This window comes from Canis lupus, chromosome 2 (genome assembly GCF_048164855.1).
Source record: "Canis lupus baileyi chromosome 2, mCanLup2.hap1, whole genome shotgun sequence".
NCBI lineage: Eukaryota > Metazoa > Chordata > Mammalia > Carnivora > Canidae > Canis > Canis lupus.
Genome location: NC_132839.1, coordinates 71,205,653 through 71,220,618, shown reverse-complemented (window position 1 = coordinate 71,220,618; position 14,966 = coordinate 71,205,653). Strand labels below are relative to the sequence as shown.

Below are 14,966 nucleotides of genomic sequence, written 5' to 3'. Positions count from 1 at the left end.
GGCCCGGAGGCCATCGGAGCTCACCGTTTCTCATGCCCCATGTCTGTCCACCCCTGAGCTGGGGGCAGCCGTAAGAAACAGGGTCGTGTGTGGCTCAGACCTCTGAACAACTTACATCAGCGGAAGGCAGAAAGATGAGTAAATCTCTCAATCTTGAGGATTGTCTTGAGTAGAGAGGAAAGGGGACAGACTTCGGGTTCTCTCTTATGTGTCCAGAAACTTACATTTTGTTGCTTCTCAAAAGGAATAGATGTAGCACAGAAAAGGGAGCCCCACTTGACTTTCAGATGGGGGGTGTGTGTGTTATCTTTCTCTGTGTTCTAAAGGAGTAAAGGCAGTGCTGGCTGCAGCGACAGCTGAGCTGTGTAATTATGGGGGCTGAGCACAAGAGAAGTTCACTTCTCACAGGGAGGCCTGGCTTCTGCAGGGAGCGTCCCCTTCACCACCTCACCACTGGGGGGCTCAGGCTGACAGACTGCCACCTGTTTGGTTTATGTTTTACAGATTTTATTTATTTATTCGACAGAAAGAGAGAGGGGGAGGGAGGGAGCCAGAGACTGAGCAGGGGGTTGGCAGGCAGAGGGAGAGGGAGAAGCAGAGTCCACGCTGAGCAGGAGCCCAATGTGGGGCTCGATCTCAGGACCCCGGAATCACAACCTGAGCTGAAGGCAGACGGTTAACCTACTGAGCCCCGCAGGCGCCCTCAGACTCTGCCATCTTTAGCATCAAGTTCCCAACGGTGCTCTGGGAGTTGGTGTCATCACTTCTGCCTGTAATCCACTGACCAGAACTTAGTCCCCTGGCTCTGTCTAGATGCAGGGACACTGGGAATCAGAGTCCCTAGCTGGACAGCCACTTCCCAGGGACAGTTCCACACCTTGGAAGGGGAGCACATGTTTGATGGCCAGCCAGCCACCTCTCCACTCAGCCTCAGCTCCACGTCCTGCATCTCGTAGGTGCTCAGTAAATAACAACGTGTCTTAGGTGCATTGTATTCGGCAGGCACCTTCCAAGGTACTGCCCGTGTATCAGCCTGTACTGTCCTCATAGAACTCTGAAGAATGGTGACTATGAAGAGCTCCACTTTACAGATGAGGAAATTGAGGCCCAGTGAGGTTTAGTAACTGGTCCAGGGTCACAAGCAGGAAATAATGGAGTCAGGGATCAAACCTCGCAGCCTGGTTTAGAACTCACTACCTACCTACTCTTTGATAGTGCCTTTCCCTACAAATCCATGTTGACACGAACTGATTTATGACAAAGAGATCATGAAGTGATGTGCATTGTAAAATTGAGAAACAAGCAAAAGTGGATTTTATGGGAGCCTGGGGGCATTCATGGAGTCCTTGCCATCTGCCAGGCACTAAGCTCTCCCTCCTTCTTTCTCTGTTTCTTCCTCCCAGGGTCCCGTGGCATTTGGCACAAACTATGGGCCTCACCTTATTGTCCCCAGGCCCAGCCTCATACCTGGGAGGCATCACTACATGTTTTTCAATGTATGATAAAAAAAACAGGCCAGATGCTAGGAGGCAGAATGGATCAGACATGGTTCTTGCCTGTAGGAAGCTCAGCATTGGAAAGGCAGTTAATAATAATCTATAGCAGGGGGGATAGAGGGATGCAGAGCTGGACAAGCCCACGGGGGACCCCAGAAGGAAGAAGTCAGGTGTCTTAGCTTCCTGGGGCTGCCATAACAAAGAACACCAACTGGATGGCTTGAACAACACAGATGTATTGTCTCAAAATCCTTGAGACGGGCAGCCCCGGTGGCGCAGCGGTTTAGCGCCACCTGCAGCCCAGGGCGTGATCCTGGAGACCCTGGACCGAGTCCCACGTCAGGCTCTCTGCATGGTACCTGCTTCTCCCTCTGCCTGTGTCTTTGCCTCTCTTCCTCTCTCTGTGTCTCTATGAATTAAAAAAAAAAAAATCCTTGAGACTTGAGGTGTAAGATCAAGATGTCTGTTCCAGGCCTCTCTCCTAGCTTCTGGTGGCCTCTGCTGTTCCCCGGCTTGTAGATGGCACCCTTTCTGAGTCTTCACGTCTTCTCCCTTCTATTTTGTGTCTGTCTTCAATTTCCCCTTTTTGTAAGGACACGGTTGTATGGGATTAGGGCGCACCCTAATGACCTCAACTCGATCATTTCCAAAAAAGTTCACGTTCACAGGTATTGGGGACTAGGACTTTGACATCTTTTGAGGGGACACATTCAACACATATTTAATGAGGACTCATGATGTGCTGGTCACCACTGTTCTATGTGCTGGAGATAGAGCCGTGGACAAGATAGGCAATGTCCTTCCCATAGAGCTTCCGTTACAGCGGGAGAGACAGGCCACAGATGTATACATATTCCAGGGAATGAACAACGTGATCTAAGGGGGAATCTGAAGCAAAGGAATGGGACAGAGCACAGGGGGCGGATGCAGCGCTGACTGCACACCCTGCTGATCTGGCGAGACCCACAGCCGGCTTGCTTCTTCACGCAGCGTCCATCCATATGCACTTTCATTAACTCTGGTTTATTTACTGAGCATCCACCTGGCTTGGGTCTGGGGAAACCCAGCTGAAAGACACTCTTAAGTTTCATAACAATGAACAGGTTTCCTGCCTTTCACACTCATTTCTGTGCACATGTTCCACCCTCTCTCTGGACCAGCCGCCCTCTGCTGCCCTGCCCTCGGTCTCCCGGCCAGTTCCAACTGCTAGGTGTAAAGACTGTGCAGGCGCTGCCACCCCTGGGAACCTATCACCCTTCTGGCAAAATCCAGGCTCATCCACCCCTCCCCTCCAGACAGCCCTGCTCCCAGGGGCTGCTCGCTCCAGTCACCCCCGCTGGGCCATGTTTCCTAGAAGGCAGAGTCGAGTCTCATATTTGATGCTCTCTAGCTTCCCAGGGCTCTCTCGGTAAACACTTGTGTACTCAGCACGTTTCCGTCAGAACGCTGGCTCCTTGAGGGCAGTCTTTCATAGCTGAACCCCAGCACCTAGAACAGAGCCGGGCAAATGATCCAGCGTTGGATAAATAAGTGTTGACTTCCTTAAGTTAATGAATGGATTGCAAAAAAAAAAGGAGGCAACACAGGGCTCCCAGGTTGACTCCCTCCTGGCCCAGGGTTCCCCTCTCCATACCCCCCCGCCACTGCAGGCAGGACCCTCTGGCAGTCAGAACCAGTATGTAACTTATTAGATCCACTGCAACATGAAAATGTGAGTCTCGTCATCCAAAAATTAATTTCAGGACAGCAAGGGCAGAGCGTTAAACCAAGAGGGAGAGGCGGTGTCTCCTGGGTGAGGAGGCCTCTGCTACTGCACAGGGGGCTCACCCAAGAGGCCCGCCTGAGCTTCTTCCAGACTGTAGTCCCCCAAGAGGCTCCCCCCACCAATTTCCTGGCTCCTTCCCCTGCTCTCAGCCAAGTGCACCCTTAGGATTGTTCCTTTGCAGAAACCTCTGGGGGAGGGAATCTCCTCTTCAGCTGCATCTGAATGGGACACCCTGGCAGACTCGCTCAACTTCAGATAGGCTGGGGTAGGGGTGGGGTGCAGAGGGAGGCGCTCAGGCCTCCACGGTTCCAGGGGTGCCTGGCAGCCCCCACTCCCAGCACTGCTCAGTGCAGAAGCAGCTTCTGGTTCTCTCAGAAGAGGGAGGGGCGATCTGTTTTATTGGGAAGTGGCTCCTCTCTTGTCCTCATCTGGGCATCTCCTGGCAGACACACGGGTACACTAGACGGACAGACACAGACACAATCACCAAGACACCCCCGCCTCCTTTTCATGGATGCAGGGACGAGCGCTGTGACACCTTCCCCTCCCTGCCCTAAGCAGACACACCCCAAAGCCAGCCAGCCAGACCCAGAGAGACCCGCACAGATGAAACACACCGCGGAAATACGCAGGGCGGAGGCCGGCCGGCAGGACTCCCTCGCCGGCGCTCTCAGGCTCCGCTAGACCTCGGGGGTGCGCGGCGCAGCGCCCCGGGGCAGCTTGAGCAGGGCTCGCACCTGCGGACCCCCCCCCCGCCCCGGGCGCCCCGCTGGACCGCAGCCCCGCCCCCCGCGGCTCAGGGTGACCCCTCGCCCCTCACCCCGCCCCGGGAGCCGCCAGCCAGAGTCCCGCCAAGCCAGGGCAGGGCAGGGCAGGGCGGGCGGCGGGGTGGGCGCCGCGGACCCGGGGGCCCCGGAGTACGAGCGGAGGCCGTGGTCGGGGGAGGGGCGCTGTCCTGGGTCCCGGGCGCGGGGGGAGGGCGGGACCCCCCCTTCGCGGGGTCGGGGGAAGTGCGCGGCGCGCATTCTGGAGCTCGGGGAAGAAGCGGGGGGCAGCCCGGGTACGGGGGCCCGGTGCGCACCTGGACGGAGGGCGGAGGGGCAGAAGCGGGGAGCGCAGGTGTCGCAGGGGAGGGGATCGGGGCGGGGGCGTGGGCGTGGGCGGGGGCGGGGGGCGCGGGCCGGGGCCGGGCAGCCGCTCCCGGACCCAGACCCCGCGCGGGTCACTCCACGATGCCCGAGGGCCAGGGGGCGCCGCCCTCTCCCCGGGCGGCTCGGAGCGCCCCGGCCAGGGTGTCTGCGGGGCCCGCGACCCGCCCATCGCCCCGCCTCCCGGCCCGGGGGTCCGCGGGGTGCCCGCAGTCCCCGGAGCCCCCCGAGCCCCCGGAGCCCCCGCGCGGGCGGCGGGGCGCGGTCCGGGCTGGCGTCCCGCAGAAGCTGGCCGAGGCGCTGAGCAGCCAGTACGGGCTCATCGTGTTCGTGGCGGGGCTGCTGCTCCTGCTGGCCTGGGCGGTGCACGCCTCGGGCGTGGGCAAGAGCCACCTGCTGTGCCTGCTCACGGCGCTCATGCTGCTGCAGCTGCTCTGGATGCTGTGGTACGTGCGCCGCAGCGCCGCGCACCGCCGCCTCATCCGTCCCAAGGACACGCACGCCGGCGCGCGCTGGCTCCGCGGTGAGTGGCCCCGCGTCCCCGACGCCTCTCTGGCTCGCCCCTCCTCCCTTCCTTCTCTCTTTTTCTCTGTTAAGCCTGGTTTGCTGCAGCAGCCTCCTCCCGTCGCGCAGTTCATCCTGAGAGCCGCACGGCTGCACCTGTTCGCCTCTCTCCTTGGCTGAACTTCCTGCCGAGGTTCCACCGGCCCCTGGGGGAGGCCCCCTCCCTATCCTGGCGTTCCCGGCCCTCGAGGATCAGTCCCCAGAGGGCCTCTAGTTTCATCCTTCCCTTGCCCTCATCCTGTGCTCCAGTCTGAAAGGTTCTAGTTCCCACGCAAGTTTTCCCATCTCCATACCTTTGCATACTCTGTTCCCTCCTCCCCGCAGTGCTTTCCCCCTTGCCTTGCTTTCCAAGGCAGGGCTCAGGCCTCACGGGGTCCCCCCCCACCCAACCCCAATGATGCTTTTCTGATTCCCCCTGCTGTTTGTGATTCTGACCACACTCCTCCACCCCTCAGCACCCTGGTGGGGGGCTCTGTGATGCCCCTCTCTCATTCCTAGAGCCACGGCAGGGTCTGGGGTAGAGTAGATGCTAAGAGCACGCAAGAGCATGCAGTCTGGTCCGACAGAGTCATGGATAAGTGATAAATATTGGGGTACAGGGTGGAAGCACTTGCTATGGACTCCCAGCAGACTGAAACATTGTCAAGATAGGAAGGTTGCCCCTCCTCAAGGAGCTTCTGCTCTTAAAAGGGAGGCAGACAGTGCTGGAGTCAAGGGGAGGAGGGTGGAGGGTGGAGGGAGGAGGGAGGAAGTGGAGGGAGGAGGGAGTGTGCGGGGAGAAAGCCCCTGTCTGGGAGAGGAGGGGTACATCTCACTCCGTGTGGACCAGACACATCTCCCGTCTCTACCTGAATGGTGTACAGGTCTGAATTTCGATCTCCCTTAGAGTGCGGCTTTCCTGGTCTTTGTGTGGCCTTAGGCAGTGACTTAATCCGGCCACTCTGAGTTTCACCAGGTGGAGAATGGGAATCCCACACTTGGTAGGACCAGTGACTGCTGCCCGGGTGCAGGCTGGGCGCCCGGCACACATGTGTTCCTCGCCACCCACATCCCTTCAAAGGTGTGACCGCAGTGCCATCTTCTCCACCCCACCCGGCAGGAACCACTCCTCCCCTCCGCCCTGGGTACCACACCTCTCCGCAGAGAGAGTTTTGCTTCTTGCCAACTTTCACCTTGTGTTATGACTAGTTGGATGTGAGCCTTGTCACCTGGATGAGATTTGAAATTTGAGGCTTCTTAGGGTCAGGGACTGTGTCTAGTTCATCTTGCCTTTGGAAAAAATAGACACAGCTCCAGGCTGGCTCAGATTCCTGTTCTGAAAATGGTTGTTTTAGGAAGACTCATGGTTTGTGACTGAAGGGTGGGGAATTCAGCGCCATATCACATAAACAAACAAATAGGCTTGAAATGTTGTTTTGAAAATACTGATTTACACAGACTGAAAAATACACACACAGGCTTTTGACCTATGCTTTCCTCTAAAAGGGCGGATCCTTTCTCTGTCCCTCCCTCCCTCCCTTCCTTCCTCCTCCATCCTTCTTCCCTTCCTCCTTCCTCCCTCTTCCTCCTTTTGTTCCTTTCTCCTTCACTCCTCCCCTTCCCTCCTCCCTCTGTCCTTGCCCCTTCCCTCCTCCACCCCTCTCTTCCCTGCTCTTCCCTTCTCTCTCCCTCTCTCCAGGAAGACTTCAAGCATTGGGATCCGAGTCAGTGGGTGAATGCTGGTGCCATTTTCCAAGGTTAGGAAGACAGAGGGAGGAGTGGGGGTGGGGATGCAGAATCAAGTTTCTGCTCTGGGCATGTTACTTTTGAGAGGTCTATAGGACACCAAGAAGTGATAGAATAAATGTGGCAATAGAGAGAGAGCACGTAGTAGGTGTTCAGTACATGATGGCTCTTTAGATAATCCTGATAACCATTCAAGTGAGGTATGTGGAAAATGGAAATAGTGCTGGCCTGGAAGGCTTGACTCCATGTTCCAGCTCTAGGACCTTCACCTTCTGAGTTCCCTGCTTTCTCATCAGTAAAATGAGACTCCCAGTTGCTTTTCAGGAAAGGGTTGGAAGAACTGCATCAAGTGAATGCAGTTTGCAAGGCACTATGATCCCTGTAAATGAGCTGAGAGTTCATCAAAGAAGCCAGAGGCTAATTGTCTTGAAAGGAAAGAATTTTGGGGTGCCAAGGGAAGTGCCTCGGCCCCAGCCAGGACTGAGGTTTTCCTTGGAATCATAGCTGGAAAGACAGGTTTGACTTAGCTCTGCCCTGGCTTCTGCGGCAGCTTTGGAAGTCTGGGGTGCCGAGAAAGAGCCAGGCTGTGGGATTCAGGACATTCACATTTTCCGGAGAAAGGTTTTGGGTCTTGGTAAGGGCTGTGAGGGATTTGTTTGAGGAGAAAAGTTTCTGGTCCGCATACTGGGTGTGAGAAAGTGAACACTTCATTTGGAATAAAAAATATGGACCTATTGAAATATTTAGTAGAAATGATGGATTATTCATCCAGCTCCTCTGTTTGCTAAGGAAAGAGATTGATTTTTTTTTTTTCTGCAAGGAATGACAGCAGCCTGGATCTCATGCCAGCCCAGTGTGAGCAGTGACGTGCAAGCCCAGCAAATAGCTGGTTCATCCGGTGAATTTCCAGGGTCCTATTTCTCTTCTGTTTCTAGTCCCTTTAAAAGACTACAGTGGCTTCCCTACCAGTGTAGGATCTTGTTATTGTTACTGTTCTTTCTCAAGTCCAGAGAAGTGTTAGTAACACGAAATTATGGGAATAACGCCAATAGGAATAATAGCTGTGTTTATTGAGTGAGTTCGGAATGCAGGTATGTCAGAAGCATTGTCTCAATTATTTGTCACAGCGATTCTTTTTTAAGTGCTTGTGATTAATCACTCCCAAATGTATTCCTTTTATTAGATCAGATTTTTGCATAATACCTTTTTCTTAGAACGAGACGCACCCATGTATGTGATACATCTTTGTCTAGCCTGCCACCCCTGGGTATGGGCTGCTCATTGTTCCTTAAGGGACCGGAAGTAAAGGCACAGAGGTGAGCTGTTACGTAAGGCCAGCCTCAGGGTGGTGGCTGTACAGGCTGTCGACATAAAGGTCGGGAACATGAGCATGGTTTGGGAAACAGCCTGTCCCCACCTGTGAGTAAGTGAAGGTCAATAAAAGAGATTGGTGTGCGTGTGAAGAGGGGGAGGGAACCATGGGGGATGGTGGCAGAGAGCAACAAAAGGGGATGAGAGGAGGGGCAGAGGCTACAGGACGTAAAGATGCGACAGTCTGGGCACCCAGGGGGCCCACGGTCTGAAAGTGTAGCCAGAACTCCCGAGAAACCACCAGGGATGATACCAGGATCCCAGAATCCTGGATGCTGTCACGGGGTAGCACCTGGTCGGAGGAGGGGCTGTCGGGTGGGTCCCATTGGATCCCAGCCCACCCTGTTGACTTTGGGGCAGGTGCAAGCTCATGAGCCCTGGTCTGGGCTTCACCTGGCTCTCCCTCCTCTGGAGGCCTGTTCACCTGAATTTCACAGCCTCATTCTCCTGCAGCCAGAGCCTATTGCACACACTCTTTGTTTCTTGGGGCTTTTGCCTCTGCCACTGGGATTGCAAGAGTGTGTCCCAGAGATTTCTTTTACTTTATTGAGTTAAGGTCCACATGCTCTGCAGTTCCCTCACTTGAAGTGCAGGAGTCAGTGGTTTGTGGTATATCCACAGGTAGGTGCAGCCACCCCCATAGTCAATTGGAGAACACTTTTACCATCTTGAAAAGGGTACAGTACCACCCTGTACCCTTTAGCTGTCAACCCCTATACTTCTAAGTCCACCCGGGCCCTAGGCGATCACGGGTCCACTTCCTGTCTGTAGGTTTGCCCAGTCCAGACATTTCTTCTGGATGGAATCATGCGATCTGTCATCTCTGTGACGAGCTTTAATACCACGTTTTCAACTTCACAGTGACTCTTGAGGTGGGTGCCATGAGCCCCATTTACCAGCCCAGGAAGCTGGGTTTCAGGAGGAGGACTGAGCTCCCCATCACTGGAAATGTTCAAACAGTGAGAAAGAGAAGAGGGATGAGCTCCTTGCTTCAGGGCAGATGGCATGATCGCAACAGGTGTCAGAGAAGGAAAAAGTCTACTTCTTTTTTGCTTTCTTCATTGAGCGGAAGGATCCTGGGAACGTGCAGAGAGCAACAGAGAAAGGAGCCAAGTGCACAGCATGGACACTTTGGTGGTGGTTGGGCCAAAATGTCGATCCGGTTTTGCTTGACAGCCTGGACTGAGCTCCCAGTACTGGAGGGGCTCTGGGGATGTCAGGACAATCAGGCATGGCCCTGCACGGAGGGGTGCGGGGGAAGGCGAGGATGATGCAGACAGTGACGGCCGCAGAGCATGATGGCTAAGAGCATGCCCCCACCCCGAGCACGAGGCTCTACTTCTGCCTCAGTTTTCTTGTCTGTAAAATGGGGCTGATGATACCACCTATCACATAGGGTTGTTAAGAGACTCAGTTGAGTTATATATATAAAATGCTTAGAAGCCTCTGGCTCATAGTCAGAGAAATGTCTTATTGTGAGATAAATGATTCAGCATTCTGCTGTGCAAGTGCAGGGGATGGGTTGGGGCAGAAGAGTAGCCTGGGGGTACAGGCTTGGGGACTTAGGGGAGGGTCCTCAGAGGAAGATCTTTTGTTTTTTCTGGGGTCCAGAAAAAAATACCTTGAAAATCATTAAAAAATGAAAAAAGAATATACTGAGTACATGAATTGAGCATGACAGTGAATCCAGTGAAGTTCTAGAACATATCAACATTCAGGGGTTTTGAGCACTTCCCTCAGAAAAGAAAGAGCGATCCCCAAGACCCCACCTGGGGTCACTATGAGGGACTCTTGCCTAACAGCATGCATTTTCTTACAGATATATTTTTTTGATGGGATTTTTTTTTATTTTTTTGTCTAATAGAAAATAGAAACATAATGTCAGGATTTCAGCATCAGTAAGATAATGGGGCTGCCCCAAAAGCTGAGGCTGGTTTGGCATTGTTTGGAAACGAAGTCAGACTGCACATGGGTGCCTTGGCCCCCTTTGAGCATCACATGGGCACCCGCAGAAGGCTGACCCCAGGAGGAAGGAAAGGCTGTTGAGTCAAGAGGAGAGAGGAGTATCAGGGTAGAAAATGAGGCAGCTTCGTTCCTGTGAGCCCCAGACCATCCTTTGGTTTCCAGAAAACAGAGCCACTTCTTTAGGGATTTAGGGAAGCCTTTCCCTATCCTTTCAGACCAGGTGTGGCTCCCAGGCTTTATGTTCTCCTAGCACCCTACATTTTCTTCTTAACACTAATCAAGCAGGATATTGTGTTATTCACTTCATCGGCTGCCAGACTGTGGGCTCTTGGAGGTAGAGCCCCTGTCTGAATGTGCTCCCCCTTATATCCTGAGCTCCCGGCACAGTGCCTAACAAGTAACAAGGGCCAGCTGGCATTTACTGAATCATCAAGGGAAGGCATGGATGGATGGACAGATGAGAGAATAATGACAAAATCACCAGGGAAGAGAATGACAGTTCCAGAAGGCTGACTGCAGTCCAGCGTAAGGAAGAACATTCTAATATAAGCTCCAGCAGGTGATGGAAGGGTGTTCTCTGAGAGATGGTGAGCCTCCCAGCCCTGGGCATGTCTGGATACAGACCTGTTGGCCACTAGTCATGATGCACTGGGAAACATTCTTGCATAAGAGGGGGGATTGTACACTGACTTTGTGGGAACATCTACCTCCAAGACCATACAGTTCAAGATTCCAGACTTGTAGGGGGGGATTTGGGTGCTTAAGACAGAGGAGGGGTCTCCCTCTGTCAACACTAGACCTTACAGGATTAGTCTCAAGTTATGTGGCTGGGAAACTTTCTAAATGGTTCTAATGCATTAAGTTTTTCTTTGTGGTTGACTGTCATGATGATGATGATGATGATAGCATCTGTATAGAGAATTCCTACGTGTGAGGCACTATTCTAGGTGCCTTTCATGTAGTGACTCATTTAATCTCTTCTGCATCCCTATGAGAGAGGCAGTCTTGTTATTATTTTACAGATGAGGAAACCGAGTCTCAGAGAAGTTAAGTGATTGCCTGAAATCATCAACTAATAATTGGTAGAAAACAGTGTCTGAAGCCAGGCAGTGAGCTCCTACCACTACAGCCTTACTGTCTTCTTATAGCTTACTCGGTTTTTGTCAATATTCCATTGACTTCCAAAATTATATATTCTCTTTTTGAGGTGTACAAAGGGATATTATAAAACCAACTTTATTGGCTGTGTGACTTCATACTTCTGTGCCCTTCCTTATGTTTCATTCTATCAAATCTGTCTAGTTCTAGAATTTCCCATTTTATCTCTTTAATGTAGCATGGAAGGGGTGCCTGGGTGGCTCGGTCAGTTAAGTGATTGATTTTATTTCAATCTTGATTTCAGCTCTTGTCGTGAACTCAGGATTGTGGGATCGAGAGCCGTGCTTTGGGCTTCATGCTCAGCAGGGAGTCTGCTTGACAGTCTCTCTCTCTCTCTCTCTCCCTCTGTTCCTCTCCTACTTGAGTGCATGATATCTCCCTCCTCTCTCTCTCTTTCAAATAAATAAATCTTAAAAAAATAAAGTAGATAAATATACAAGGGTAAAACTATTTTATTTGGCACACAAGGGACTATTGTATCTTCCTCATACATTATGTCTTCTTTTTCATGTGTGATGATAAAGGTGAAGGTATTCTTTATCTTATTTACTCCATTTTACTTAAATTTCAGATGGTCTGACATCAATAGTGCTATTCCTGCTTCCCCTTCAGGTTGCCTCTTTGTCCATACTTTGATTTTCTGCCATTGCCACTAAGTGAAAAGCGTGATTCATAAAAGAGCTAGGTTTTGTTTTTATTCAATATTCCCATCTTTGTTGACTATCTTTTAAAGATATTATTTATTTATTTGAGAGAGAGAGGGTGTGTGCACGAGCCAGGGGGGAGGAGCAGGGAGCCTGATGAGGGGCTCGATCCCAGGACCCTGAGATCATGACCTGAGCCAAAGGCAGACGGCCTAACCGACTGAGCACCCCTGGTCCCCCAACTTGTTGATTAATTAATGGGAGATTTAAATCATTCTCATTCACTGGTAGGATTTACATACTTGACTTTGTTCCCCTTTTTCTTTATGATGATTATAATGATTTCTTTTACATATTGTTCCCCCCATTTTCCTTTTGCACACATTTGCTCTTCGGAGTGCTTGAACATTTTATTGTGTCTTTCTACTAAATTAATGACTGTCTTTCCTCTCTTCATTCCCACAATCAGATGCATATTACTCCATTTTTATTTATTCCCCAGAAAAAATCCTACACTGAGGCGCCCTTCCAGTGGGTTTATCTTCATCCATTTGAATTTAATTTCTCTTATCCTGTCTTCATTCCTATTAATTTATTTATCTATTTACTGAACTATTCAACCACCGACCCATCCACCCACCCATCCTGTCATTTTAAACCCTCCCTCCCTCCTTCCATTATAATGCATCATCCTCTCCAGTCTGATGCTAAGTTTATTGTTCACCACTGTCCCTCTCCTCTTCATCTTCCCCAATTGTGAGGACTCTTCCACAGTTCATTGGCTGTTTGGCTAATGTCCTTTGTCAGGTGAGTTGTGTGGACAACATTCCCCTCCTCCTCTGTTCTCTGTTCAGCTGTCACCTTCTAAGACAGTTCTTCCTGACTATCCATCATTGACTTTAATCCTCTTTCTGATTTACTTTTCTTCATGCACTTAGTGCTTCCTGACACTTCTTCTGTGGTTACTATTTATTTGCAGATTCTCTGTCTTCCCCACTCGAATTTTAAATTCACCAAGGACAGACACTTCATTTTATTGCACTTTTTATGTCTCCAGTGCCTGGGACAGTGGCTGGACCATAGTTACTGCTCAATGAATCTTTGTTGAAGGAATTATATGTTTGGCCTATCTATAAATCGCTTTCTGTCTTTTGCCCTGACGAGCAGGTGACATCTTGGCTGGAAATAGGGTTCTTGAGCTGCAATCTGTTCCTTGAAGTGGACTCTCACTATTCTTCCACTGGTTTCTGGTTTCCGGTGCTGCAGATAGGAAGTCTGGTGCCAGCTTGCATGTCCGTATTTTTGTGCACACCCCAATTTTATGCAGTATTACACATGTGTATTTTTGCTTCTCCAGCAGTCTTGTTTACCTTTGAGCCCCTGGCAAAATGCCACATGCATAGTAGGAGTCCCCAAAATATTTGTTGTAGAGATAAATGGATGGGTAAAGGAAGAAAGGACTTCAAGACTATGAGAAGGTATATGATGTATTTATCGTAACTCTTGAAATATCAGTGATCGAGATGTTCTAGACCAGTGGTTCTCAAGGTGGGGTCCCAGATCAAGTGTCAGCCCCACCTGGGAACTTGTTAGAGATGCAGATTTTGGGGTTCCACCCAAACCTATGGAATCAGAAACTCTGCGGGTGGAGACCCACCATCTGTGTTTTAACAAGCCCTCGAGGTGATTCTGATGCATGTTCAAATGTGAGAACCAGTGCTGGGGACCAGTCTCATCTTCCAGATGGGAAAACCGAGGCTAGGAACCTGGAAGTGACTCGCCTGAACTCATACATGCCATCGGTGGCACAGCCTGGACTAGTGCCCGGGTCCCCAGAGCTACAGCCTGTGCTCTTGCCACACCAGCCAGGCTGCCTCACCTTATCTTGCTATTTCTTTTGTAACCAAAAGGAACTGTGCATTTGTCAAACCATTTCAAAGCCCTGGGATTGAATCTCCACTCTTACTGAGTTTTTTATTTCACTGGGGGCTTTCCAGAATGGAAAAAAAAAAGTGACTTAGAGTTGTTTCTATAAGACTTTGAGCAATGGAAAGGAGCCAGGCGATTGCATTACTTTTCACTGGAGGCTTCTTGGACTGGAGCTGTAATGTTATAGCTCGGTGTTATGAGTCTGTCCTCTCTCTCTCACCATAATGCATGTCACACACGATCCAGTTTCCTCCCATTCGTGGGAGAGAACGTGTGAATGGAGGTCAATGTTGGCCCAGGAGAAGGATTAGGAACTTTGATGATGAAGTCTCCAGAATCACTGTTTTTCTTGCTAATATTTTCATTTGTTACAAGTTTCTTTTTAATGTATCTTATAAATTCCTTCCAGTCTTTTTTACATATTCATATTTTTCATTTGTTTTTATTGTTTGGTCAACACCACGCTGGATACGCCATCAAAGGATGCTTCCTTTGTTCACTTTTCCTAGTGTGGGCACTTTCTATGCCACTGGTATGGAACCCCCTTCCTATCAGTTTTAAAAATATACCTTCTTTTTTGGAGAAGTTTTAGATTTACTGAAGAGTTGCAAAGTTGCAAATACAGAGAGTTCCTGAATACCCATATGCCCCTCATCTTTGTTCTCTCAAGAGCAGGATTTTCCGTTTAGAGAACTGAGATTTTTTTTTTTTAATAGATCAGTGACACTCTTAGATTGATCTTTTTTCAGGGAGAAGCTTCTATTATTTGGTCAATCTTTGTTGAATGTATATCATTTGTCAGACCCTGAGATATGCATTGGGTAGGAATAATGATAAACAGGACCCAGTACTGTCTTGTTATATACACTTACTTAATCATGGTAAAATATAACATAACATAAAGTTTACTGACTTGTTTGTGAAGTGTACCGTTCAGTAGCATTAAGTACAATGACAATATGCAATTTATATCCAGAAGCCTTTCATCCTGCAAAACTAAAACTCTGTACCCATTATACAACTGACCTTTCCCCCCTTCCCCAGCCCCTGGCACCCACCACTCTACTTCCTGTCTCTATGAATTTAACTATTCTGAGGAACCTCATCTAAGTGGAATCATAATGGTATTTGTCTTTTTGTGACTGGTTTATTTCACTTGGTATAACGTCCTCAAGGTTCACCTGTGTTGTAGCATGTGTCA

General features: G+C 50.4%; 1 protein-coding gene across 1 annotated transcript in view; it reads left to right on the top strand.

Annotated features, from left to right (window-relative positions):
* The first annotated feature begins 4,493 nt into the window (after window positions 1-4,493).
* Window positions 4,494-14,966, top strand: part of OTOP1 (otopetrin 1) — a 36,237-nt gene continuing 25,764 nt past the window's right edge. The window contains exon 1 of the mRNA XM_072784804.1: window positions 4,494-4,932. Coding sequence (XP_072640905.1) covers window positions 4,494-4,932 — 439 coding nt within the window. The remainder of the gene's footprint in view (window positions 4,933-14,966) is intronic.